At 40.5% G+C, this 27,911-nt stretch overlaps 2 protein-coding genes across 2 annotated transcripts; both read left to right on the forward strand.

The window, feature by feature from the left end:
• Positions 1-123: 123 nt before the first annotated feature.
• LOC136764799 (sialic acid-binding Ig-like lectin 14) lies at positions 124-9,649 on the forward strand. The gene is made up of 9 exons (XM_066719120.1): positions 124-525; positions 1,766-1,828; positions 2,514-2,885; positions 5,713-6,021; positions 6,534-6,803; positions 8,183-8,467; positions 8,776-8,875; positions 9,038-9,083; positions 9,257-9,649. The coding sequence occupies exons 1-9, from the start codon at positions 507-509 to the stop codon at positions 9,347-9,349; spliced, it is 1,557 nt and encodes a 518-aa protein (XP_066575217.1). The 5' UTR covers positions 124-506; the 3' UTR covers positions 9,350-9,649.
• Positions 9,650-17,487: 7,838 nt separating this feature from the next.
• On the forward strand, positions 17,488-27,615 carry LOC136764798 (sialic acid-binding Ig-like lectin 5). Its single transcript, XM_066719119.1, has 9 exons — positions 17,488-17,564; positions 18,805-18,867; positions 19,553-19,924; positions 22,752-23,060; positions 23,573-23,842; positions 25,211-25,495; positions 25,932-26,046; positions 26,294-26,375; positions 26,844-27,615. Exons 1-9 carry the CDS (start codon positions 17,546-17,548, stop codon positions 27,141-27,143), a joined length of 1,815 nt encoding a protein of 604 aa, XP_066575216.1. The 5' UTR covers positions 17,488-17,545; the 3' UTR covers positions 27,144-27,615.
• The last annotated feature ends 296 nt before the right edge of the window (positions 27,616-27,911 follow it).

Genomic DNA, 27,911 nt, shown 5'->3' on the forward strand with positions numbered 1-27,911 from the left:
TGTAGAGGAAATTCGAAAAATACTGTAAGCAGTTTTCTGCTCCGTTTTAGGTTAGGCCTATTTATATGAGCATCCATATATAGAAATACGCTCTACAGTTTGCTATGAAGATAAACCAAATAAAGCTCTAGACAGGGAATTTCAAAGCATGATTTTCATGTAAATAAACTGCTGTATTGTGAGAGTACGAGAAGGAAACTGCTACAACAGGCAAACAAATGAAAAAGGGTGAAAGATATGGAACAGCATTAGCTACAGTGAGAAAAAGAAAAATACTGAGAAATCTTATCCATGAAAGTCTTTATACTTTTCAAGATGTGTGACTGCAGGAGCTTCATAGTCGGTCAGTCGTGATGTTTAAAACTCTCGAGAAGCGGCTCAGCGTGAGGCCCAGCTGTGACACTCACTTGTGGACAGGAAGCTGTTTGAGTTCCTCTTTGCACCGAGAGCCACAGGAGCCTGGCTGAAGAAGAGCTGTGAGCACGTTGTCTCTTTGCACCCAGCAGATGTGTTGCTGTTATAAAGGTAAGGTGACAGTAAGTCATATTTTCCTTTTATAAAAAATATTATAGAATTTTTAAAGGACTTATGTCTGCACCAATTCAAAGTTTGATCCACCTACATTGCCAGTGAGTAATTGTACTAGACGATGGGATTTAATTAGGCAAAAGACAGAATCCATTGGTAACCAAAAAGCTGCCATTGTGTTTTGATATTAAAACTTCTGATTGGCTGGTGGGTCAGGTTTGGGCATGACCTTTTCACAACCTACTCACAACATCACATAATATAATATATTGTTTTCATATTTGGAAAGATAATGCACTTCTATAGTGCTACATCTGAAAGTAACAGGGCTGTTAGTATGGATGAAGACCTGCACAGCAGCTACATGTACATATGAACTGTGATTATGAATAAACCAAGATATCAATTAGGATTTTAGTTAAATATATGGAGTGTCTCTTATTTTATGAATTTTGCACAACTTGTTAATTTGGTCCTGGCTCCTGTGCACCCATTCATAATGAATTATTGTCGAAATCCCAGAGGAAAGACATTAATTAACTTCTGCTGTCGATCACCTGCATTGGCCCCAACCCCAACCCCAGTCTGTAACCCTGAGCCTAACCTTGTTACACATGTAAATAACAGCAGAGCTCAGGTGAAGTGCATGCAGTATTCATCTGTTACTCCTGTGGAATTCAGATATTAATTCACTAAGAATTGTTCCCCATTATTGTAAAGTGTAACCAAAAAAGACAAAGAGCTTATAGTGGGGCAAAACAGAAGGAAAAACTACTTGTGATTGGAAAACAATATAACAGGTTTTCCATAAGTCTTGGTAACAAAGCAGCACTACATTAAAACTGTATGAACATGTTCCATATCTCAATCTGTACAAAAGGGTCCCCATGAGAAGAGCTCACACTGCAGGCTTGCTAGTTATAGCAGCTATTGTAGATGTGAGGAACTGGGCTTCTTCCCCTGCCTCTCATGCCCAAATACAGTAACCGCAGAGCATCACAGATTCACAGCCTTCAAAACGAGAACAATGTGTGAAAGTAAGCGGTGATTAAAAAGTAAACCTATCAGATCTGAAATGTACATGAGCAGTTTCTAAACGACACGACTCAAACTGTCCAGTGAATGTGTGCAGAGGAAACAAAGAAACAAAAAATAAAATAGCAAGTTATTTCAGAATCTGCTGTACGATGTGCCTCTGCATTGCCTCGCTGATGTACTATCTGCTTCATTTTCACAGATCGATGTCATTTTCTGAGAAGGATGCCTGCAGTGGTTTTCATATTGATCTTCTGTGTCACAGGTAAACCTGCAGGAGCCCCCTGCTCTCACAGCTCTACCTGTACAGGCCGTTAGTTCATCCTTCTCTATCCAGTGCCGACACTGAGAGGAGCTTTGAACACAGTCTAACCAAAATACCTTCATTTCTTTTTACATCTCTCCCTTATCTGTCACACATTGGGCTGCTAATGTACCAGATCAACACATCAAATTATAATATTCCCCAGTACTGAGCTGCAGTTATAGCTGTTTTGCATCAGTGGCCTTTAAAGGGATTTACTACAAAATACATATTTAAAAGAGCAAAATTGCAATTTAGAGAGAAACGAACAATTAAACTGAGGAAAGGTCTAAACATTTTTCCCAGAACAGTTTTGAGTTGAAATTAGTATTTGCTTTGCCAATATCTTCCTACAATGAAATTCAGATATTAAAGAAAGTAATACATAAAAAAAAACTGAAACCACCAGATTTTTTTTGTTCAAACAGCTGGAGTAAATGGGATGAATTCCTACAGTAAAAATGTTTTGAAATGGATTTTGATGCTTACCTGTATACTGCGGGTTCAGCTGTTTGTGAACATTGCAGTACAGTAACAGTTGCACAGATATCATACAGATAGGGAATTTAAATAAAGAGAACATTCAACCCCAGCAGATGCTGAAATACTATATTACTGAAGAATCTATGTATTAATTACTTTTCAGGGACACAGAGTGAAACCACAGATTGGCCTATCAATCTTCCTCAGGACCTCACAGCAGAGGAGGGTCTGTGTGTGATCATCCCATGCAACTTCAGCAATCCAGAGAATAAACTGCAGCCCCCCTTTACTGGAATATGGCTTAAAACAGAACAAACCCCCCCAAAAACTGTTTTTCACTCCAGTGGCCCCTCTAAAGTGAGTGAGGAGTACAGAGGCCGTGTTGCCCTGCTTGGCAACCTCACTGAGAATCAATGCACTGTGATCATCAGTGACCTGAGGAAGAGCGACGGGGGCACTTATCAGTTCAGAGCGGACGGGAATGGGCAAAGTGAAAACTATACATATCACCAGAGGGTTAACATCAGTATAAAAGGTAAGCCAAAACTAGGGGTGTATCGATATGAGATTTTCACAGTTAACCATCATATAAAATATCACAGTATTACATTATTATAGTGTATTGCTAATATTATTAGAAATGTATTAAATATGAATATAAGAACATAAGAAAGTTTAAAAACGAGAGGGGGCCATTCGACCCATCGTGCTCGTTTGGTGTCCATTAATATCTAAGTGATCCAAGGATCCTATCCAGTCTATTTTTAAAGGTTACCAAACTTGCAGCTTCTGCCACATCGCTGGGTAGTTTATTCCAGCTTGTGACTACTCTCCGTGTAAAGAAATGTCTCCTGTGATATGATTGATAAACAGACATAGTAGTGGGGTATCATCATTTTTGACTTTTTCAGAACTCACTGAAAACAGCTATGTGTAGTTTTTATGTTTAGGTTTTAACGCTAAGTGTATAAAACGATACGTCTGAAGTTGACCCCTCTGTGAAAAGTCAAAGCTGCAGCTAATGTATGCGTGACGTCACACCAGGTATTGCTCGCTGTCTCTCAGGCTTATTTGCTGTATTAGCTAATAAAAACCCGTAACCAAAAATAATAATAATGCACCCAGGGGACAAATATCATGGTAAATAGGAGTATAATATATGGTTACATCCAGGAACAGCGTCTCTGCAATATTAAAGCCTTAAACTTACAGTGAAGAAACGAGTGACGAGTTATTGTGTGCAGATTCCCGAGCTGGGAGACGCACCTCTCTGTGATGCGCTCCGCAATTCCAGGACATTGATACAGGACGGTGTTCAAAATTAGCTGCTTAATTTGAATAAATGAACGCGTTAATTATCCCTAAACTTTCACTAAAATTGATCCGATTGCTGAATGACTGACTCTGCAACAAACAAGTCATTCTGATGATCAGGTCAACATCCTGCCTCCGAACAGGTGAGCAATGTTACAGGTGGAGAGCGATTACAGTTTTATGATTGCAAAATGTTTTTACATTAAAACATTGCTTTTGGAGAATAAGCAGGTGGTAAACAGAATCATGAGACCCATGAACATTGAGGGTCCCAGGAGGACAAGTTGCTTTGAAGGTCAGTGTTATAACTGTTATAACTGGACAGAAAACCGGAACTCCAATTCTTCCATAACAGCAGGATACTCATTCAAACGAAGTCCAAATTTAATGAACTACAGTGAGGGGAAAAAAGTATTTGATCCCCTGCTGATTTTGTATGTTTGCCCACTGACAAAGAAATGATCAGTCTATAATTTTAATGGTAGGTGTATTTTAACAGTGAGAGACAGAATAACAACAAAAAAAACAGAAAAATGCATTTCAAAAAATGTATACATTGATTTGCATGTTAATGAGGAAAATAAGTATTTGACCCCTTCGACTTCGTACTTGGTGGCAAAACCCTTGTTGGCAATCACAGAGGTCAGACGTTTCTTGTAGTTGGCCACCAGGTTTGCACACATCTCAGGAGGGATTTTGTCCCACTCCTCTTTGCAGATCCTCTCCAAGTCATTAATGTTTCGAGGCTGACGTTTGGCAACTCGAACCTTCAGCTCCCTCCACAGATTTTCTATGGGATTAAGGTCTGGAGACTGGCTAGGCCACTCCAGGACCTTAATGTGCTTCTTCTTGAGCCACTCCTTTGTTGCCTTGGCTGTGTGTTTTGGGTCATTGTCATGCTGGAATACCCATCCACGACCCATTTTCAATGCCCTGGCTGAGGGAAGGAGGTTCTCACCCAAGATTTGATGGTACATGGCCCCGTCCATCGTCCCTTTGATGCGGTGCAGTTGTCCTGTCCCCTTAGCAGAAAAACACCCCCAAGGCATAATGTTTCCACCTCCATGTTTGACGGTGGGGATGGTGTTCTTGGGGTCATTCCTCCTCCTCCAAACACGGTGAGTTGAGTTGATGCCAAAGAGCTTGATTTTGGTCTCATCTGACCACAACACTTTCACCCAGTTCTCCTCTGAATCATTCAGATGTTGGCAAACTTCAGACGGGCCTGTACATGTGCTTTCTTGAGCAGGGGGACCTTGCGGGCGCTGCAGGATTTCAGTGCTTCATGGCATAGTGTGTTACCAATTGTTTTCTTGGTGACTATGGTCCCAGCTGCCTTGAGATCATTAACAAGATCCTCCCGTGTAGTTCTGGGCTGATTCCTCACCGTTCTCATGATCATTGAAACTCCATGAGGTGAGATCTTGCATAGAGCCCCAGACCGAGGGAGACTGACAGTTATTTTGTGTTTCTTCCATTTGCGACTAATCTCACCAAGCTGCTTGGCGATGGTCTTGTAGCCCATTCCAGCCTTGTGTAGGTCTACAATCTTGTCCCTGACATCCTTGGACAGCTCTTTGGTCTTGGCCATGGTGGAGAGTTTGGAATCTGATTGATTGATTCCTTCTGTGGACAGGTGTCTTTTATACAGGTAACGAGCTGAGATTAGGAGCACTCCCTTTAAGAGAGTGCTCCTAATCTCAGCTCGTTACCTGTATAAAAGACACTTGGGAGCCAGAAATCTAGCTGATTGATAGGGGATCAAATACTTATTTCCCTCATTAACATGCAAATCAATGTAAAACTTTTTTGAAATGCGTTTTTCTGGATTGTTTTGTTGTTATTCTGTCTCTCACTGTTAAAATACACCTACCATTAAAATGATAGACTGATCATTTCTTTGTCAGTGGGCAAACGTACAAAATCAGCAGGGGATCAAATACTTTTTTCCCTCACTGTAGGTTGTCAGTATGGTTACAATTCTTGAAAGCATTGATCTTATTGTGGTGCAGGTATCTGTCATGTATGTTGAATACATGTCCTTTCAGATCTGACACAGAAGCCCACTCTGAGCCCGGTGAGTGTGACAGAAGGAGAGCTGGCCACACTGACCTGCACTGCCCCAGGACGATGCTCTGGGACCCCCCCCACCATAACATGGAAAACAAAGCCTGACCTGAAAGGCATTGAGACTCACAAGAGTGAGATCAACTCTGATGGGACAACAACTCATTCTTCTGATTTCATATTTTGGCCTGTTCCCAAACACAACAAAGCTGTTATTTCTTGTGAAGTGAAGTTTACAAACACAACAACCCAAGAAAAAATCGAAGAAAGCGTGACTTTGGAAGTAAAATGTAAGTAGATTACTAAAATGAATGAATAAATACATACATGATGTACACATACCTACTGTGACACAGCCGGGGGTTGTGGGTGTGTCTCGGGGGAACGAGCTGCCATGGATACAGGTGAGGAAAGAGTAAAAGGGAGAGAAAATTGGAGGAAGACTAGCAAGAGCTGTAATAAACCTAGTTCTGACATAGCGCTATAAACAGGGAGAGGTAGCACATTGGAAGTTGTGCATCAAAGTCTGAATCAAAATCCCCAAATCATGGCCGCCATTCATAAAAGGACTGTTTCTATAACTGTTATCCGAAGTCCTGAGGAATATTAAGATATTGTAGATATTACTATTGTCTTTGTTGTATTTTATGAAAGATTTTATGAAAGATCTCCTGCATTCAGATATCACTGAAATCCATAGCAATTAAACAACAAAGGTAAATAAAGACAGGGAAAGTATGAAATCTCAGAATGGTTTTAGCTGAAGTCAGCATTTACTGATATGAAATGTTTTGCATTTCAGATTCTCCAAGGAATTTCTCAGTCAGTCATTGTCCAGAAAAAATAAAGGAGGGTGAAGCTCTAACCCTGAAATGCAATTTCAACAGCAATCCAGACTCTAATGTTTCCTGGATTAAGGGTGATACAACACAGCTACTCATCAATAAAGAGAACATCACAGAACTAAACTACACCATTTTCAATGTGACGCATACGGATGCTGGGGAATACACCTGCATAGCACAATATCTCAGCAAGACTGTGAATGCTTCCATCATGGTTTCTGTGCATTGTAAGTACACCATACTGCTATCTGTACAAAATGCTTGTGTCACAACCACTAGGGGGTGACAACTCGTGACTACACCACCCTAAGTTAATGAGTTGGGGGACTCCCCAATATCTCCCCACACAGGATCTTTTGATCTCGGCAGACCAACACTAGCAGCATGCAAGGAATAACATTTTGTAATAGTACACAGTAAAAACAAACTATACAATAGAACAGCCCAGGGTGAGAAGTCTGGGCTGATATTCTTTACACAACAGGGATTAAAATATATACTAAAATCAAAATACAAAAGTTAAGAACTAAATAGAAAAGTATTGCCAAAACGAAGCCACACGAAAAAGGGTAATCCTCAGCCGATTATACTGTGCCAGCACCGGGACGATGGCCGTAGGGAAAACTCCGTCCTATCCGCCACTCACGACCACCTGCGCTGGACCCCAGGGGTACTCTGTATTGTCACTCCGCAGCTTAGACGGCTCCATGTGCCACAGACAGTAGAAGATCCGGCTGCGCTTCCCCTGCTCACTGCACACAACTCGATGCATTGGACTATGGACAGGACCAGATGACTGACGATGTTATGACAAATCCGGCACCCCATGGATACCGTGCATCCCCCAACAATCACCTTGATTTTGCAAATGCGCAGACCACTCTAGATTTAATTGGCGCATGCGCTCCAGGGGGTGCCAACTGAAATATTTGGCATCTCATTTCTTCTCAAGTGGGGATGTAAAATATTTCAACATGCAAATTAATTGGCTCAAAGTGTGGAGCCTTGTGCCTTATTACTGAAGGGGCAACGGAGCGCAAATGTCAGGAAGTCAAAGAATATAGTTTATGCCAGCAAGAGTCAGCGTGTGTAGGTATATAGGAACAAAACAATATGAAACAAAATGAAAAATAACTTGAATAACATCAATAAATACACACACTTAATATACAGAGAGTGGAAACAAAGCAAGCAAGCTTTTCTTCCTCTTGGATTAGTGTTTTTTAGTAGACCCTCCTAGAACCCATCCACTTGCTCTGACTTGTAACACTCCCCCTTCTCCTGGAAAACTGAGCCCTTTTATATAATGGGGATGCCTCTCCCACTAGCTCATACCATTTTCTACCAGGGATACAAGATGCACTATGTTCTTCACAGTTCAAAACCATCATGAACAATAATAACACTACTATGTACATGTACATATGCAGCGCTGTTTGTGCCAAAAGTGTTCGTTCGGAAATTCATTCGGAAATTCATCAATTTGGCCATACAGTAGTTATAGACATGTCAATCTATTCCAAACTCATTATTGGCAAGGAGTAAAATGGTAGATGTGCAATGCGTGTTTACCTGTCAGTTCTCACTGTATACTTTCTCTCCTCAGATGCTCCTCGTATTCTGAACGGTTCAGGATGCACCACTGTGGGAGATCGGCTCACCTGTGTTTGTATCAGCCAAGGTCACCCCTTACCCAGTATAGAGTGGCGTGAAGTGACTGTAACCACAGATACACCCCTCAGTGTCTCTACTGCTTCACCTAACCAGAGTATTAACAGCACCATAGTCCTGTCTGCAAACGCAACTGCAAACAGTGTTTTGTGTGTCAGTATAAATGAGATGGGTGAAGTGAGGAGGCAGCTTTATGGCAGCAACACCATAAATGGATCAGGTGAGCTGGTAGAAAAGGGAGGGATGCTATTATAGTTTCACTTGTTTAGTGTCTCAATGGGAAATTGCTAGAGTCATGTGAGGTGGTTAACAACTGTAACTCTGGGGTTGACACCGCAATGCACAGTGAATTCACAGTGGCCTCTTAAAACATTCTCCTCATCAACCTTGCTAGTGAAAAGGTAGGGGACATCAGACAGTTGATAAGAATTCTTGGCCCTGGGGGCGGTGGGGAGGGTTATAGAGTACTGAAAGCTAACCTTGACATCTAAAGCAGGAATAAATAATGTGCTTGGGTGTGTTTTGCAGGTAACAAGGAGTGTGGGCTGATAACCTGGCCAGGGGTGCTGCTTGGACTCTTCCTACCTTCAGTGCTCCTGTGCTACTGCATAGCCAGGGCCCGTAAAAGGTACACACACCATTTATAATAAGCAAATGATTTTGAAAGGTAGGGACTGGTATTTCATACATTCAACACAAACTTCACAGAGGCTTTGGCAAAGCTCAATGTCAAATTAATCAGATATGTTGCTCTGTAGTTTGAAGATGCCTTTTTGTTTTATCATTATAGCACTAGGAAAAATCTAACTGATCAGAGGGCTCAGGACACCTTGCAGGTGAGGTAACATCCACACAGCACACATGGTTCTCCTTGCTCTTATTATTATGAAAACTACTTAAACTACAGTTCAATACGATCCACAAACACAACCGCCATCAGCAACATTCTCAGGAGCTCCAGGATATTTAGTGTTCTTTGCAGACTTTAGTTAATCGCTTTTCTCCGCAGGTTGGACAGGCTTTGGTGGGAGGTGAAGACACCTATACCTCACTTGACAAGTCAGCTGTTTCTTCAGACTATGACACCATTTGCAAGAAGTAATCGCACAAGGACCTTATTTCCAGTAGAAGTGTTCTCCAATTTATAATTCTGATGACATAAGTGAACAAAGTAGGCCACTTCCCCATTCCACGTTTAAAACATGGTCTCAGGCAAGCAGTATTGTTTCGAGATTATTTTAGCTTTCTTCAGTTGTATCACAGATTAAGCTTTTACTTTTATAAAATGTTCTAAAGACACAGTCAATGGACAAGACTGGAAAAACAAACATGGACACATGAACAGAGTACTGGGGCACTTACCCTGGTTTCCACTGAACTTCAGAAATCAGATATTAGAGTTTACACTCAATATACAAAATAGGCCCAAATGAATTATTGAGTGAAGTGCGGTTGAGAGATGCTCAATGGTAGGATGAAGGGATCTTTTTGAAGACAAGTAGTACATTTCCTGCTCTTTCCATAAATAACACCATTGTAGCATTATGATGGGTGTATTTTGATAAGAGCATTTTAGCTCTGAGCTGAAGCACTGATCTAAAGAAGACCTCTCCCCCCCCCCCAAAGTTAAGGAAATCTGATAACTGGGAACTGGTTTACATCAAAGTGACAGTCTTGGGTGGAAAGGGGGCCTGTAGGTAATAAAAACTCTTTGAAATGGACTTGTGCCGAAATCCCGACACAGAGCTACGAACCCGGGCCAACCGGCATTTCCAAAAGATGGCATGGATTGACATCAGTCATAAATCAACCCCCCTCCAATAGGACACTGGGGACTGAAACCGAAATCCAATCTCACAAACTCAAGAACCAATCATCTATTGATCTGACAGGCGTATAAAGGGTAGCCTCTCTCTCTCTCTCGCTCTCTCGCTCTCTCTCTCACCTGAACCAGTAACTCGCTGCCACAGCTCAACCTCTCTCTGTTGCCAGAACCGGAACCAGAAATCAACTAAGTCTTTGCCGGCAACAGAAGAGTTAAACTGGGAGAAGGAGATTGAGCCGTACAAAGAATTCTTTTAAAGGACTTTATTAAATAAAGAACTTTACAGACTGCGCATGCCCACCTGTGCCCACCTGATCAGTGGAGTTTTACAGCTGGACAATTGACTAAGTCGACTGAATACGAAAGTGTCAGTCATTTAAATAGCTATTTGAGTCTTAAGAAACTCGACCCTTGGAACCAAACGGGGCCCTGCTTTCCTCAAAGAATTTGTCTTCAAATAAGTACGGTGAGAGACCCTGCTTGCCAAGAAGATTTTGTGCACAACCTTGGAGCCTTCAAACCAGTGGAAAATCTGTTTGGAAACGACTCTACTTTCGCGAAACCCCAACTTCCAGGTGCATCGACTGAGTGGAAGTTCTTGGACAAAGCCGAACCGGACTGCCTTTGTTCCAAACCACACGGACCTCGTGCCGTGTGCTGTTATCTGAGCCCGAAGCCAGAGAGGCCTCTCTGCGACAAAGTTCAGATAAGTTTAACACTTTGGAGTTTGTGATTCATGACATTTGAGAAATCAATTAGAAATGTTAATCTGTGATTCATAACTCTAGAATGTGTAATATCATTTAGTTTTCTTAAATATAAATGTGTGTTGCATTAAACTGTTTTGTTGATAATTTTAGAAATAAAATCTGTCAACGCCGAGAAATATCTTCTGATTCCTGTTTAACTGTTTAGTCTGAAATTGACACACGTTAATAGACATTAGATTATTGGTGGCCCTGCCTATCCTTAATCATTGAATAATAATCAGTTAAGGGAAATTGTGGTAACAAGTAATGATGGGATCTTTCTCGGCACCTAAATGTAAATGAGACTGATATATATATAACGAGAAGTTACCCGACATAAATACTAACCTGCGTAGTTATTTAATGTCTGACTAACAATACTAATGAGAGACTCAAATTCGTCTTACTAACCGGTATTGTAGTCAATGTGTTTATAACCTTTTTTGTTTAACTATTTGTGTGATATCACATGTGATCCCATGGTCTTTGATTTGTTAATCTAGAGTTGAATTTTAATTAGTTTTCCCTTTTGTATAATTAATGTAGTGCTACATTTAGTCTTTGTTTTTGAATAAATTTGACAATTTATATCTTTGGAATTGGTGTCTGCATCCAATTATTACAGAAATTGAGTTCTACAAGATTCCATGATTCGTGATAAGGTGATACTATAAATTCACTTCTTTAATTGAAATTTATAAGTGTACCTTACGCTACACCATATTGTTCTGCTGGGAGGGGCAAAAACTGGCCACCATACAGGGAGGAGATGCACCAATAAGGCAGCCCTGTGTGTCTTCCCAGGGGTGTAGTGCCCTTCGAGGCGGCCATTTGTCGCCGCACCCAGCACTGCGCCACCATCCTTTCTATTGTGAATATCTCATATTATTTAAATTAAAGAATGACCCAAGTTTAGTATATTGTATATATAGACTTTTATCAATTGTAGTGAAAAATGACAATTAATTTCTTTACTTGTTAGATGTGTTACACATCATTAGACTTGTCTACACAGAGGGCCAGGGTCGTAGTGAACTCAGGTGCAGAAAGAGACTTGGTCGGAACAGGCCTGGTTCGGCAGCTGGCAAACAGTGCGATAAAGGCAAAGCAAGAAATATGGTCGAGGTCATAAAGCAGGAGGTCAGTCAATCCAGCGTACAAGACAGCAAAGGGAAATCCAGGAAATGAACCACAGGAAGGCAAGCGATGGTTCGTCAAAGGAAAATCAAGGAACGGGAACACTGCTTATAAATGCAGTAAATAAATAAACAAGACTTAGCCCTGAGCGCTGAACCAATGGGAGGAGAGAGCGACTGGACCAAGTGCACAAGGCGCTGAGGAATGTCAGGGTTAGTATTCTGGAGATGATGACCTCGGGAGACAAACTGGGAAAGTGTGGAGAGCAGATGTAACACATATTGTAAATGTGCAGTTTTGTTTTAAGGTTTTCAATACTTATTAAAATAAAGTACATTCACCTCTGTATTTCTTGACTAAAATTAACACTTCTCTAGGATTTAATTACACACAACACCTATGACACTTTATTAAAACTATGTAAAACTATCTATTTTGTAGAGGACAATGTTCACAATAGTTCAACTAGGGATATAAGGAAGAAACGCAATTGCACAAGGAAACTCCAGAAATAAGTTTTTCCTTCATAGTCAGAAGTATTCTAAATATAGTTATAATCATAATAATATGGTTAGGTTAATCTAATGCTGCTTAATATTTTCCCCAATTACAGGAATTCATACACTGCAGAACCTTTTCAATCCCAGTACTATTGTGAGATCAAGCATGCATCTACAGGCAGAAATTAGGCATGATCTATCACTGAAGGGTGATTGCAAATATAACTATTGGATCACTGTTGTATGATTGAGGTCTAATGCTTTAAGCAAACAGGTGTGGGTCTGTATATATGTGTATACAATTGTGAGTGTGTGTATGGATGTGATAATGTCATTGTTGCCTTACTACCAAGTTTAATATAAAACTTTTTGATTCAAATTATTTTACAGTGGCAGTATATTTGCTAATGTACAGCTCTGGAAAAATAATTACCTTGAGAGGGGGGCTGTAATACAATACCACAGCTGGGGGACAGTAAAAGTTCTGAGTTAATAAAATAAAAAGCAAAACAGATGTTTCAAGGGTGATGGTTACCATGAAACTAGACTTGGAAACTACATATTGTACCAGTGTTAATAGACTAACATTAAACCAACATCAGGACACAGTATTCTTGAATCATTCAAAGGTTGACATTCATTTACACCTTTAGCCAAAATAGCAGACATCAGATAAAACATACAAATAAAAGTGAATTACATTAAACTGTATAGTATTATCCAGAGGTGCAGACTAGGATCCACAGAGGCCAATGATCCACAAGAATTGTACAGCTGCAGCTGTCATTTAAATCTTTGATAAACTACAGGGGTTAATAAAGAGAAAGTGAGAGGAAAAGGAACATCAGGAGAAACCCCCACTCATCCCAGTGTATCAATTACAGTCTAACTGGAACTTAAACCTGCCAGCGTGACCTTATTTATGTCAGAAACGCCACAACTGGTCCCTGGATTTCAGTCACGAAACACAACGTGCCTCTTATACAAGAAGTTAAAGAACTTCGTACCAAAGCATCTGCCACCACCTTCCTGTACTCCTGCACATAAGAGACACCTGCTGCTTCAGCACAGGGAACCTGCCTCTATTCACACAGACGCCAAGCTTAGTTCAGTTACTACTTCAGTTACTACTTTAGTTACTACAGAACAAACCAGACATGGCCAGGGCAATCCGCAGTGTTGAACTTCATATTGCACGAATAACCAGCCAAATGATTCACCAGCAAATGTGTATGTCTCTGTCTGCAAACTGAATGCCAAAACCACAAAAAACTTCTCTCCCCTGCCCCCTAGAGGCAGATATATTATTGCACTGTATTTTTGCACTTTGTATTGCTCTAATATTTTGTACGTCGACCTGGACAAGGGCGTCTGCTAAGAAATAATATATAGACACATGATCAGCCATAACATTATGACCAACTGCCAAAACAGCCCTGACCCGTCGAGGCATGGACTCCACTAGACCTCTGAAGGTGTGCTGTGGTATCTGGCACCAATACCTTAGCAGCAGATCCTTTAAGTCCAGTAAGTTGCGAGGTGGGGCCTCCATGGATTGGACTTGTTTGTCCAGCACATCCCACAGATGCTCGATTGGTTTGAGATCTGGGGAATTTGGAGTCAACACCTTGAACTCATGATTCATCAGACCAGGCCACCTTCTTCCACCGCTCCGTGATCCAGTTCTGATGCTCACGTGCCCATTGTAGGCGCTTTCGGCAGTGGACAGGGGTCAGCATGGGCACCCTGACTGGTCTGCGGCTACGCAGCCCCATACGCAACAAACTGCGATGCACTGTGTGTTCTGACACCTTTCTATCAGAACCAGCATTCACTTTTTCAGCAATTTGAGCTACAGCAGCTCGTCTGTTGGATCAGACCACACGGGCCAGCCTTCGCTCCCCACGTGCATCAATGAGCCTGTCACCGGTTCACCGCTTTTCCTTCCTTGGACAGTTTATGTTAATAATAAAAATAATAATAATATTTATATCTTAGCAGACATCAAGTAACAATTACAAATACAATTAAAAACATGATAATTTCTAAAAGGAAGGAAACAACAGTTTGGCCGATTGTGTACTGTCTTCATTTCAAATTACTGCATATCACGCAAATAATGTTTTTGAAATACTGGATGTGATCTGAAGGTGTGTTCTGAAATACAGTAAACAGTAAAATACTGTTTTATTTGGATAAGTATTTTACATTTCAATAAATAAAAACATTCAAAATTTTAATACTTATGATTTTTTTTTTTTAAATCAGTTCTTAAAATCACTTACAATTTTTAAAATCTAACAGTGATTAACAAAATACATGACCTCAAATAAACATTTCCAATAAATCAAAATAAACTTGTGAATAAGGGCAATACTGCCAAATTAAACAAATAAACAATATGGTCAAATACACTCACCTAAAGGATTATTAAGAACACCTGTTCAATTTCTCATTAATGCAATTATCTAACCAACCAATCACATGGCAGTTGCTTCAATGCATTTAGGGGTGTGGTCCTGGTCAAGACAATCTCCTGAACTCCAAACTGAATGTCTGAATGGGAAAGAAATGTGATTTAAGCAATTTTGAGCGTGGCATGGTTGTTGGTGCCAGACGGGCCGGTCTGAGTATTTCACAATCTGCTCAGTTACTGGGATTTTCACGCACAACCATTTCTAGGGTTTACAAAGAATGGTGTGAAAAGGGAAAAACATCCAGTATGCGGCAGTCCTGTGGGTGAAAATGCCTTGTTGATGCTAGAGGTCAGAAGAGAATGGGCCGACTGATTCAAGCTGATAGAAGAGCAACTTTGACTGAAATAACCACTCGTTACAACCGAGGTATGCAGCAAAGCATTTGTGAAGCCACAACACGTACAACCTTGAGGCGGATGGGCTACAACAGCAGAAGACCCCACCGGGTACCACTCATCTCCACTACAAATAGGAAAAAGAGGCTACAATTTGCACAAGCTCACCAAAATTGGACAGTTGAAGACTGGAAAAATGTTGCCTGGTCTGATGAGTCTCGATTTCTGTTGAGACATTCAGATGGTAGAGTCAGAATTTGGCGTAAACAGAATGAGAACATGGATCCATCATGCCTTGTTACCACTGTGCAGGCTGGTGGTGGTGGTGTAATGGTGTGGGGGATGTTTTCTTGGCACACTTTAGGCCCCGTAGTGCCAATTGGGCATCGTTTAAATGCCACGGCCTACCTGAGCATTGTTTCTGACCATGTCCATCCCTTTATGACCACCATGTACCCATCCTCTGATGGCTACTTCCAGCAGGATAATGCACCATATCACAAAGGTCGAATCATTTCAAATTGGTTTCTTGAACATGACAATGAGTTCACTGTACTAAACTGGCCCCCACAGTCACCAGATCTCAACCCAATAGAGCATCTTTGGGATGTGGTGGAACGGGAGCTTCGTGCCCTGGATGTGCATCCCACAAATCTCCATCAACTGCAAGATGCTATCCTATCAATATGGGCCAACATTTCTAAAGAATGCTTTCAGCTCCTTGTTGAATCAATGCCACGTAGAATTAAGGCAGTTCTGAAGGCGAAAGGGGGTCAAACACAGTATTAGTATGGTGTTCCTAATAATCCTTTAGGTGAGTGTACATTGAAATTAACTGAAAATGCACCGGACAAAGCAAAAAACAAATAAAACGATAAAATAAAAAACAAACCAAAACAGTCCGATGCATTTCAAATTAAAATCCAAACGGTCAATGTATTTGACAAATAAAAAAAACATAACAACCAAAAAACCCAAATAACTAGTGCTAAACTAAATCTTTAAAAACAGTTAAAAAAAAATTAAAACAATCTTTTCATAAAAATGGTTAAAAGATCTTGGACTCAGGCTCCAGCAGGGGGAGATGGCCGTCCCCGGAGGTGGGTCCCATCATGGGATCCTGAGCTTCCCCAGATCTTGTATTTGCCAGTTCTTAAAGGCTTCCTCCTTGCCCCTCTGATGGACCTCCAGATTGACATAGTCCCTAATTAGTACCATGTTTTTGAAATACTGGATGTGATCTGAAGGTGTATTCTGAAATGTATTCAAGCTGATGCACCATATGGAATTGTAAAAGTTGCTTATTCAAATGATTTTCTCAAATTGCTTTTCTTTTTCTGACCCCCAAAATACCCTACATATCCTCCCGCTCCACCTCCACAGGGGTCTGTAAACTTCAGAATGTAAATTACTGATTACATTTGATTTCATATTGAAAAGTATTTCTGAAATGGCCACTGGTTTCTATATTGTAACCCAGAATCATTGCAGGGAGTTCATATCTAAATATGTAGTATTTTTAAAACTTAACTCAATATTTTGCACGTAGAAGCACTTAACATGATCTATGGAGCCTCTAAAATAAGAGTGGCAATTGGAGGTTTGAACACTGAACTTTTTCAACAAAATCAACTGGAATCTAAAAAAACATACAATGGATAACTATAGTATAACAAATAAAATGTATACAAATTAATCACCAGTTTAAAAGGTCTAAGGAAGGCTGTAATCCCTCTGGACTATAAACTACAACATGGGTGTGGAAGAACTGTAGAGGAAATTCGAAAAATACTGTAAGCAGTTTTCTGCTCCGTTTTAGGTTAGGCCTATTTATATGAGCATCCATATATAGAAATACGCTCTACAGTTTGCTATGAAGATAAACCAAATAAAGCTCTAGACAGGGAATTTCAAAGCATGATTTTCATGTAAATAAACTGCTGTATTGTGAGAGTACGAGAAGGAAACTGCTACAACAGGCAAACAAATGAAAAAGGGTGAAAGATATGGAACAGCATTAGCTACAGTGAGAAAAAGAAAAATACTGAGAAATCTTATCCATGAAAGTCTTTATACTTTTCAAGATGTGTGACTGCAGGAGCTTCATAGTCGGTCAGTCGTGATGTTTAAAACTCTCGAGAAGCGGCTCAGCGTGAGGCCCAGCTGTGACACTCACTTGTGGACAGGAAGCTGTTTGAGTTCCTCTTTGCACTGAGAGCCACAGGAGCCTGGCTGAAGAAGAGCTGTGAGCACGTTGTCTCTTTGCACCCAGCAGATGTGTTGCTGTTATAAAGGTAAGGTGACAGTAAGTCATATTTTCCTTTTATAAAAAATATTATAGAATTTTTAAAGGACTTATGTCTGCACCAATTCAAAGTTTGATCCACCTACATTGCCAGTGAGTAATTGTACTAGACGATGGGATTTAATTAGGCAAAAGACAGAATCCATTGGTAACCAAAAAGCTGCCATTGTGTTTTGATATTAAAACTTCTGATTGGCTGGTGGGTCAGGTTTGGGCATGACCTTTTCACAACCTACTCACAACATCACATAATATAATATATTGTTTTCATATTTGGAAAGATAATGCACTTCTATAGTGCTACATCTGAAAGTAACAGGGCTGTTAGTATGGATGAAGACCTGCACAGCAGCTACATGTACATATGAACTGTGAGTATGAATAAACCAAGATATCAATTAGGATTTTAGTTAAATATATGGAGTGTCTCTTATTTTATGAATTTTGCACAACTTGTTAATTTGGTCCTGGCTCCTGTGCACCCATTCATAATGAATTATTGTCGAAATCCCAGAGGAAAGACATTAATTAACTTCTGCTGTCGATCACCTGCATTGGCCCCAACCCCAACCCCAGTCTGTAACCCTGAGCCTAACCTTGTTACACATGTAAATAACAGCAGAGCTCAGGTGAAGTGCATGCAGTATTCATCTGTTACTCCTGTGGAATTCAGATATTAATTCACTAAGAATTGTTCCCCATTATTGTAAAGTGTAACCAAAAAAGACAAAGAGCTTATAGTGGGGCAAAACAGAAGGAAAAACTACTTGTGATTGGAAAACAATATAACAGGTTTTCCATAAGTCTTGGTAACAAAGCAGCACTACATTAAAACTGTATGAACATGTTCCATATCTCAATCTGTACAAAAGGGTCCCCATGAGAAGAGCTCACACTGCAGGCTTGCTAGTTAAAGCAGCTATTGTAGATGTGAGGAACTGGGCTTCTTCCCCTGCCTCTCATGCCCAAATACAGTAACAGCAGAGCATCACAGATTCACAGCCTTCAAAACAAGAACAATGTGTGAAAGTAAGTGGTGATTAAAAAGTAAACCTATCAGATCTGAAATGTACATGAGCAGTTTCTAAACGACACGACTCAAACTGTCCAGTGAATGTGTGCAGAGGAAACAAAGATACAAAACATAAAATAGCAAGTTATTTCAGAATCTGCTGTACGATGTGCCTCTGCATTGCCTCGCTGATGTACTATCTGCTTCATTTTCACAGATCGATGTCATTTTCTGAGAAGGATGCCTGCAGTGGTTTTCATATTGATCTTCTGTGTCACAGGTAAACCTGCAGGAGCCCCCTGCTCTCACAGCTCTACCTGTACAGGCCGTTAGTTCATCCTTCTCTATCCAGTGCCGACACTGAGAGGAGCTTTGAACACAGTCTAACCAAAATATCTTCATTTCTTTTTACATCTCTCCCTTATCTGTCACACATTGGGCTGCTAATGTACCAGATCAACACATCAAATTATAATATTCCCCAGTACTGAGCTGCAGTTATAGCTGTTTTGCATCAGTGGCCTTTAAAGGGATTTACTACAAAATACATATTTAAAAGAGCAAAATTGCAATTTAGAGAGAAACGAACAATTAAACTGAGGAAAGGTCTAAACATTTTTCCCAGAACAGTTTTGAGTTGAAATTAGTATTTGCTTTGCCAATATCTTCCTACAATGAAATTCAGATATTAAAGAAAGTAATACATAAAAAAAAACTGAAACCACCAGATTTTTTTTGTTCAAACAGCTGGAGTAAATGGGATGAATTCCTACAGTAAAAATGTTTTGAAATGGATTTTGATGCTTACCTGTATACTGCGGGTTCAGCTGTTTGTGAACATTGCAGTACAGTAACAGTTGCACAGATATCATACAGATAGGGAATTTAAATAAAGAGAACATTCAACCCCAGCAGATGCTGAAATACTATATTACTGAAGAATCTATGTATTAATTACTTTTCAGGGACACAGAGTGAAACCACAGATTGGCCTATCAATCTTCCTCAGGACCTCACAGCAGAGGAGGGTCTGTGTGTGATCATCCCATGCAACTTCAGCAATCCAGAGAATAAACTGCAGCCCAACTTTACTGGAATATGGCTTAAAACAGAACAAACCCCCCCAAAAACAGTTTTTCACTCCAGTTGCCCCTCTAAAGTGAGTGAGGAGTACAGAGGCCGTGTTGCCCTGCTTGGCAACCTCACTGAGAATCAATGCACTGTGATCATCAGTGACCTGAGGAAGAGCGACGGGGGCACTTATCAGTTCAGAGCGGACGAGAATGGGCAAAGTGAAAACTATACATATCACCAGAGGGTTAACATCAGTATAAAAGGTAAGCCAAAACTAGGGGTGTATCGATATGAGATTTTCACAGATAACCATCATATAAAATATCACAGTATTACATTATTATAGTGTATTGCTAATATTATTAGAAATGTATTAAATATGAATATAAGAACATAAGAAAGTTTAAAAACGAGAGGGGGCCATTCGACACATCGTGCTCATTTGGTGTCCATTAATATCTAAGTGATCCAAGGATCCTATCCAGTCTATTTTTAAAGGTTACCAAACTTGCAGCTTCTGCCACATCGCTGGGTAGTTTATTCCAGCTTGTGACTACTCTCCGTGTAAAGAAATGTCTCCTGTGATATGATTGATAAACAGACATAGTAGTGGGGTATCATCATTTTTGACTTTTTCAGAACTCACTGAAAACAGCTATGTGTAGTTTTTATGTTTAGGTTTTAACGCTAAGTGTATAAAACGATACGTCTGAAGTTGACCCCTCTGTGAAAAGTCAAAGCTGCAGCTAATGTATGCGTGACGTCACACCAGGTATTGCTCGCTGTCTCTCAGGCTTATTTGCTGTATTAGCTAATAAAAACCCGTAACCAAAAATAATAATAATGCACCCAGGGGACAAATATCATGGTAAATAGGAGTATAATATATGGTTACATCCAGGAACAGCGTCTCTGCAATATTAAAGCCTTAAACTTACAGTGAAGAAACGAGTGACGAGTTATTGTGTGCAGATTGCCGAGCTGGGAGACGCACCTCTCTGTGATGCGCTCCGCAATTCCAGGACATTGATACAGGACGGTGTTCAAAATTAGCTGCTTAATTTGAATAAATGAACGCGTTAATTATCCCTAAACTTTCACTAAAATTGATCCGATTGCTGAATGACTGACTCTGCAACAAACAAGTCATTCTGATGATCAGGTCAACATCCTGCCTCCGAACAGGTGAGCAATGTTACAGGTGGAGAGCGATTACAGTTTTATGATTGCAAAATGTTTTTACATTAAAACATTGCTTTTGGAGAATAAGCAGGTGGTAAACAGAATCATGAGACCCATGAACATTGAGGGTCCCAGGAGGACAAGTTGCTTTGAAGGTCAGTGTTATAACTGTTATAACTGGACAGAAAACCGGAACTCCAATTCTTCCATAACAGCAGGATACTCATTCAAACGAAGTCCAAATTTAATGAACTACAGTGAGGGGAAAAAAGTATTTGATCCCCTGCTGATTTTGTATGTTTGCCCACTGACAAAGAAATGATCAGTCTATAATTTTAATGGTAGGTGTATTTTAACAGTGAGAGACAGAATAACAACAAAAAAAACAGAAAAATGCATTTCAAAAAATGTATACATTGATTTGCATGTTAATGAGGAAAATAAGTATTTGACCCCTTCGACTTCGTACTTGGTGGCAAAACCCTTGTTGGCAATCACAGAGGTCAGACGTTTCTTGTAGTTGGCCACCAGGTTTGCACACATCTCAGGAGGGATTTTGTCCCACTCCTCTTTGCAGATCCTCTCCAAGTCATTAATGTTTCGAGGCTGACGTTTGGCAACTCGAACCTTCAGCTCCCTCCACAGATTTTCTATGGGATTAAGGTCTGGAGACTGGCTAGGCCACTCCAGGACCTTAATGTGCTTCTTCTTGAGCCACTCCTTTGTTGCCTTGGCTGTGTGTTTTGGGTCATTGTCATGCTGGAATACCCATCCACGACCCATTTTCAATGCCCTGGCTGAGGGAAGGAGGTTCTCACCCAAGATTTGATGGTACATGGCCCCGTCCATCGTCCCTTTGATGCGGTGCAGTTGTCCTGTCCCCTTAGCAGAAAAACACCCCCAAGGCATAATGTTTCCACCTCCATGTTTGACGGTGGGGATGGTGTTCTTGGGGTCATTCCTCCTCCTCCAAACACGGTGAGTTGAGTTGATGCCAAAGAGCTTGATTTTGGTCTCATCTGACCACAACACTTTCACCCAGTTCTCCTCTGAATCATTCAGATGTTGGCAAACTTCAGACGGGCCTGTACATGTGCTTTCTTGAGCAGGGGGACCTTGCGGGCGCTGCAGGATTTCAGTGCTTCATGGCATAGTGTGTTACCAATTGTTTTCTTGGTGACTATGGTCCCAGCTGCCTTGAGATCATTAACAAGATCCTCCCGTGTAGTTCTGGGCTGATTCCTCACCGTTCTCATGATCATTGAAACTCCATGAGGTGAGATCTTGCATAGAGCCCCAGACCGAGGGAGACTGACAGTTATTTTGTGTTTCTTCCATTTGCGACTAATCTCACCAAGCTGCTTGGCGATGGTCTTGTAGCCCATTCCAGCCTTGTGTAGGTCTACAATCTTGTCCCTGACATCCTTGGACAGCTCTTTGGTCTTGGCCATGGTGGAGAGTTTGGAATCTGATTGACTGATTCCTTCTGTGGACAGGTGTCTTTTATACAGGTAACGAGCTGAGATTAGGAGCACTCCCTTTAAGAGAGTGCTCCTAATCTCAGCTCGTTACCTGTATAAAAGACACTTGGGAGCCAGAAATCTAGCTGATTGATAGGGGATCAAATACTTATTTCCCTCATTAACATGCAAATCAATGTAAAACTTTTTTGAAATGCGTTTTTCTGGATTGTTTTGTTGTTATTCTGTCTCTCACTGTTAAAATACACCTACCATTAAAATGATAGACTGATCATTTCTTTGTCAGTGGGCAAACGTACAAAATCAGCAGGGGATCAAATACTTTTTTCCCTCACTGTAGGTTGTCAGTATGGTTACAATTCTTGAAAGCATTGATCTTATTGTGGTGCAGGTATCTGTCATGTATGTTGAATACATGTCCTTTCAGATCTGACACAGAAGCCCACTCTGAGCCCGGTGAGTGTGACAGAAGGAGAGCTGGCCACACTGACCTGCACTGCCCCAGGACGATGCTCTGGGACCCCCCCCACCATAACATGGAAAACAAAGCCTGACCTGAAAGGCATTGAGACTCACAAGAGTGAGATCAACTCTGATGGGACAACAACTCATTCTTCTGATTTCATATTTTGGCCTGTTCCCAAACACAACAAAGCTGTTATTTCTTGTGAAGTGAAGTTTACAAACACAACAACCCAAGAAAAAATCGAAGAAAGCGTGACTTTGGAAGTAAAATGTAAGTAGATTACTAAAATGAATGAATAAATACATACATGATGTACACATACCTACTGTGACACAGCCGGGGGTTGTGGGTGTGTCTCGGGGGAACGAGCTGCCATGGATACAGGTGAGGAAAGAGTAAAAGGGAGAGAAAATTGGAGGAAGACTAGCAAGAGCTGTAATAAACCTAGTTCTGACATAGCGCTATAAACAGGGAGAGGTAGCACATTGGAAGTTGTGCATCAAAGTCTGAATCAAAATCCCCAAATCATGGCCGCCATTCATAAAAGGACTGTTTCTATAACTGTTATCCGAAGTCCTGAGGAATATTAAGATATTGTAGATATTACTATTGTCTTTGTTGTATTTTATGAAAGATTTTATGAAAGATCTCCTGCATTCAGATATCACTGAAATCCATAGCAATTAAACAACAAAGGTAAATAAAGACAGGGAAAGTATGAAATCTCAGAATGGTTTTAGCTGAAGTCAGCATTTACTGATATGAAATGTTTTGCATTTCAGATTCTCCAAGGAAGTTCTCAGTCAGTCATTGTCCAGAAAAAATAAAGGAGGGTGAAGCTCTAACCCTGAAATGCAATTTCAACAGCAATCCAGACTCTAATGTTTCCTGGATTAAGGGTGATACAACACAGCTACTCATCAATAAAGAGAACATCACAGAACTAAACTACACCATTTTCAATGTGACGCATACGGATGCTGGGGAATACACCTGCATAGCACAATATCTCAACAAGACTGTGAATGCTTCCATCATGGTTTCTGTGCATTGTAAGTACACCACACTGCTATCTGTACAAAATGCTTCTGTCACAACCACTAGGGGGTGACAACTCGTGACTACACCACCCTAAGTTAATGAGTTGGGGGACTCCCCAATATCTCCCCACACAGGATCTTTTGATCTCGGCAGACCAACACTAGCAGCATGCAAGGAATAACATTTTGTAATAGTACACAGTAAAAACAAACTATACAATAGAACAGCCCAGGGTGAGAAGTCTGGGCTGATATTCTTTACACAACAGGGATTAAAATATATACTAAAATCAAAATACAAAAGTTAAGAACTAAATAGAAAAGTATTGCCAAAACGAAGCCACACGAAAAAGGGTAATCCTCAGCCGATTATACTGTGCCAGCACCGGGACGATGGCCGTAGGGAAAACTCCGTCCTATCCGCCACTCACGACCACCTGCGCTGGACCCCAGGGGTACTCTGTATTGTCACTCCGCAGCTTAGACGGCTCCATGCGCCACAGAAGAAGAAGAAGATCCGGCTGCGCTTCCCCTGCTCACTGCACACAACTCGATGCATTGGACTATGGACAGGACCAGATGACTGACGATGTTATGACAAATCCGGCACCCCATGGATACCGTGCATCCCCCAGCAATCACCTTGATTTTGCAAATGCGCAGACCACTCTAGATTTAATTGGCGCATGCGCTCCAGGGGGTGCCAACTGAAATATTTGGCATCTCATTTCTTCTCAAGTGGGGATGTAAAATATTTCAACATGCAAATTAATTGGCTCAAAGTGTGGAGCCTTGTGCCTTATTACTGAAGGGGCAACGGAGCACAAATGTCAGGAAGTCAAAGAATATAGTTTATGCCAGCAAGAGTCAGCGTGTGTAGGTATATAGGAACAAAACAATATGAAACAAAATGAAAATAACTTGAATAACATCAATAAATACACACACTTAATATACAGAGAGTGGAAACAAAGCAAGCAAGCTTTTCTTCCTCTTGGATTAGTGTTTTTTAGTAGACCCTCCTAGAACCCATCCACTTGCTCTGACTTGTAACACTCCCCCTTCTCCTGGAAAACTGAGCCCTTTTATATAATGGGGATGCCTCTCCCACTAGCTCATACCATTTTCTACCAGGGATACAAGATGCACTATGTTCTTCACAGTTCAAAACCATCATGAACAATAATAACACTACTATGTACATGTACATATGGAGCGCTGTTTGTGCCAAAAGTGTTCGTTCGGAAATTCATCAATTTGACCATACAGTAGTTATAGACATGTCAATCTATTCCAAACTCATTATTGGCAAGGAGTAAAATGGTAGATGTGCAATGCCTGTTTACCTGTCAGTTCTCACTGTATACTTTCTCTCCTCAGATACTCCTCGTATTCTGAACGGTTCAGGATGCACCACTGAGGGAGATCGGCTCACCTGTGTTTGTATCAGCCAAGGTCACCCCTTACCCAGCATAGAGTGGCGTGAAGTGCATGTAACCACAGATACACCCCTCAGTGTCTCTACAGCTTCAACTTACCAGAGCATTAACAGCACCATAGTCCTGTCTGCAAACGCAACTGCAAACAGTGTTTTGTGTGTCAGTATAAATGAGATGGGTGAAGTGAGGAGGCAGCTTTATGGCAGCAACACCATAAATGGATCAGGTGAGCTGTTAGAAAAGGGAGGGATGCTATTATAGTGTCACTTGTTTAGTGTCTCAACAGGAAATTGCTTGGCACAGAAGATGATTTGGATTAGAGACATTTACACTGTGCATGTAAACAGGCATTCTTCACTATTACGATTATCTGTTCTGGGGTTTCGTCTGGTGGATAATAGCCTTGTCCACCCCGTCAAAGCTTAGAGAAACCAGGTGAGGTCAAGTACCCGAGCTGACAAGCTCTTTATAGGTTCTGCGGCTAGATGGAGAATTGAGTATACTGGGGATGGTGGCAGAGAGTGAGAGTGACTGGTGATTTCTCCACACCCACAATAAACTAAACAAAACTGACATGTTAACTGTTTAAGCCACAGAAACACAATGTGGACCACATGGTACACTTAAATTACTGTTATATATAATGTTCTGCTTCCTTTTAGGTTACTGGGTGCTACTTCTCACACATCCAAACATCATTATTGGATTCATTTTGGGGGGTTTTGCAGCTGCTTTCATTATCTTTATTTGGTGTTGCATAGCAGGCATATGTAAAAGGTCAGTATTTTTAATAAAAACATATAGGCTACAATTGACATGAATGTATCCCCTCCACCCCTGTCATGTGGATCATTTGTAATGTTTTTAAATGGTTCTTATGTGAACCGTATCCTTATCCTGGATAAGGATGCCTGGTAAGAAAGAACGTATAATAATGATAAGGATGAGCCAATGCCATCAATATCTCTTTCACACTGAAGATGTTCATGTAAGAAGCTTATTAATAAATGTTGTTGTGTTGAAGGAGGAAGAAGCCAAAGTTAAAGCAAGAACCAGCTGATCAGAAACTGGATCACACCCTGGAGATGGTCACAAGCATCCAGCAGGTACAGCTGTGTTGCAAATCTGTTTGTCATGAGAAAAGAAAACTGCTTATAGAAGATTTGACCTCCCCCATCCCCCCCCAACAACCAAAAACACAGTATTGTGTGTGTGATTAGGACCATAGTTTACAAATCTTGGCAATGCATATTAACTGATAATGAAGTGCTCGCATGAGAGTATGACAGTCTGAGGGAACCACTCCAGTAGCAGGTGATCAGTTCCAGCACTAAGATCTTCATGCATGAATACAACAAAATTAAAAAATAACCATAAATCAATGGATCAATTAAATTGGAAATAATGAAAATAATAAGTCAAGATCAATTTTAAATAATTGACAATTTAATTATATATTTCAAATCTGTAAGAGAATTACAGTCTGTCAAATTGATAATTGTTGCCTGTTCCCACAAATTGAGATTCAAACCCTGTGTATTATATCTGAGACGGCTGCAATTTCTGTGGCTCAGGTTCAGCAGGATGAGCAGACCCCACTGCAGGAGGACAAGCCTGTGGCCGGTGAAGAGCCTTTAGAAGTGAATGCCGGGGAAGAGAAGGACATGCCGTACGCCAGCATTGACTTCGCTCGACTCCCGGGGAAGAGCAGCCCGGCGGAGACGGAGGCAGAGGCTGGCGGGACGGACTATGCAGAGATAAAGCTCAAAGACAAGAACAGGCATGAAGACAACACAGAGGAGCAAGAGCAGGACAAGGAAGACAATGGGACCAATCTGTGTATATACTCCCAGATAGAGGAGATCAAGGAATAACAATCAAAATCTCACAAGGTGAAATATGAATTTATATCTTTATTTCTGTTTTACTATGTTTGTTTTTTCTTTAAAAGTATATTTAAAATCATATATTTAAATAGTTTTCCTTTTCCAGACTAATAAATGTAGACATACAGAGACTTTTGAAGAGTTCTTGTCATGTTGAGTAGGCCCATTTGTACAGGTTTTCTTAGCGCCGAGCTATTTTCAGAGAAACAAATATTGGTTACAATATTAGAATAGTTATTTTAATAGAATATACATTATATATATTTAATAAAATATATTTCGGCACAGTCAGTTATACAGATTCGGTCCCCTGGCCTCCTGGTTACAAATCAGTTATCTAAACATATTCATGTAAATATGCTAATATTATAGAAGTTAATTTTCTTTATACCAATATATCTGTATTGATCTGCTTTTTCTATTTCCTGGTCATGTTATGAATAAAAAATTACATAAACCACCTCTACCTTTCTAAGGTCTGTTTTATTATTCAAAATATTCTGAAGATATTGTTATACATAGTGATTTTAGCTTAAGGGGGGCAGCTGATATGGTTGATTCTATTTTTATGAATATATAACAATTGTATTGACAAAGATACAGTGGCTCTCACTGTCACACAAGTTTAATTGTGCATGAAATCAGAATGGATTTAATCAGGAATTTTTGCCACCTATAAACACAGAAAATGTCCATAATGTCAAAGTAAAAAATAATCTGCACATTTTTCTAAATTAATTACAAATACAAAACAGA

The sequence above is a fragment of the Amia ocellicauda genome, chromosome 12 (assembly GCF_036373705.1).
Source record: "Amia ocellicauda isolate fAmiCal2 chromosome 12, fAmiCal2.hap1, whole genome shotgun sequence".
Classification (NCBI taxonomy): domain Eukaryota; kingdom Metazoa; phylum Chordata; class Actinopteri; order Amiiformes; family Amiidae; genus Amia; species Amia ocellicauda.

Excerpts from the sequence above, each read along its gene's own strand:
- LOC136764798 (XM_066719119.1), top strand. Across the intron at positions 18,868-19,552 it reads ATTGATCTTCTGTGTCACAG|GGACACAGAGTGAAACCACA; the intron begins GTAAACCTGCAG and ends ATTACTTTTCAG. Across the intron at positions 19,925-22,751 it reads GGTTAACATCAGTATAAAAG|ATCTGACACAGAAGCCCACT; the intron begins GTAAGCCAAAAC and ends ATGTCCTTTCAG.
- LOC136764799 (XM_066719120.1), top strand. Across the intron at positions 6,022-6,533 it reads CGTGACTTTGGAAGTAAAAT|ATTCTCCAAGGAATTTCTCA; the intron begins GTAAGTAGATTA and ends TTTGCATTTCAG. Across the intron at positions 8,468-8,775 it reads CAACACCATAAATGGATCAG|GTAACAAGGAGTGTGGGCTG; the intron begins GTGAGCTGGTAG and ends TGTGTTTTGCAG.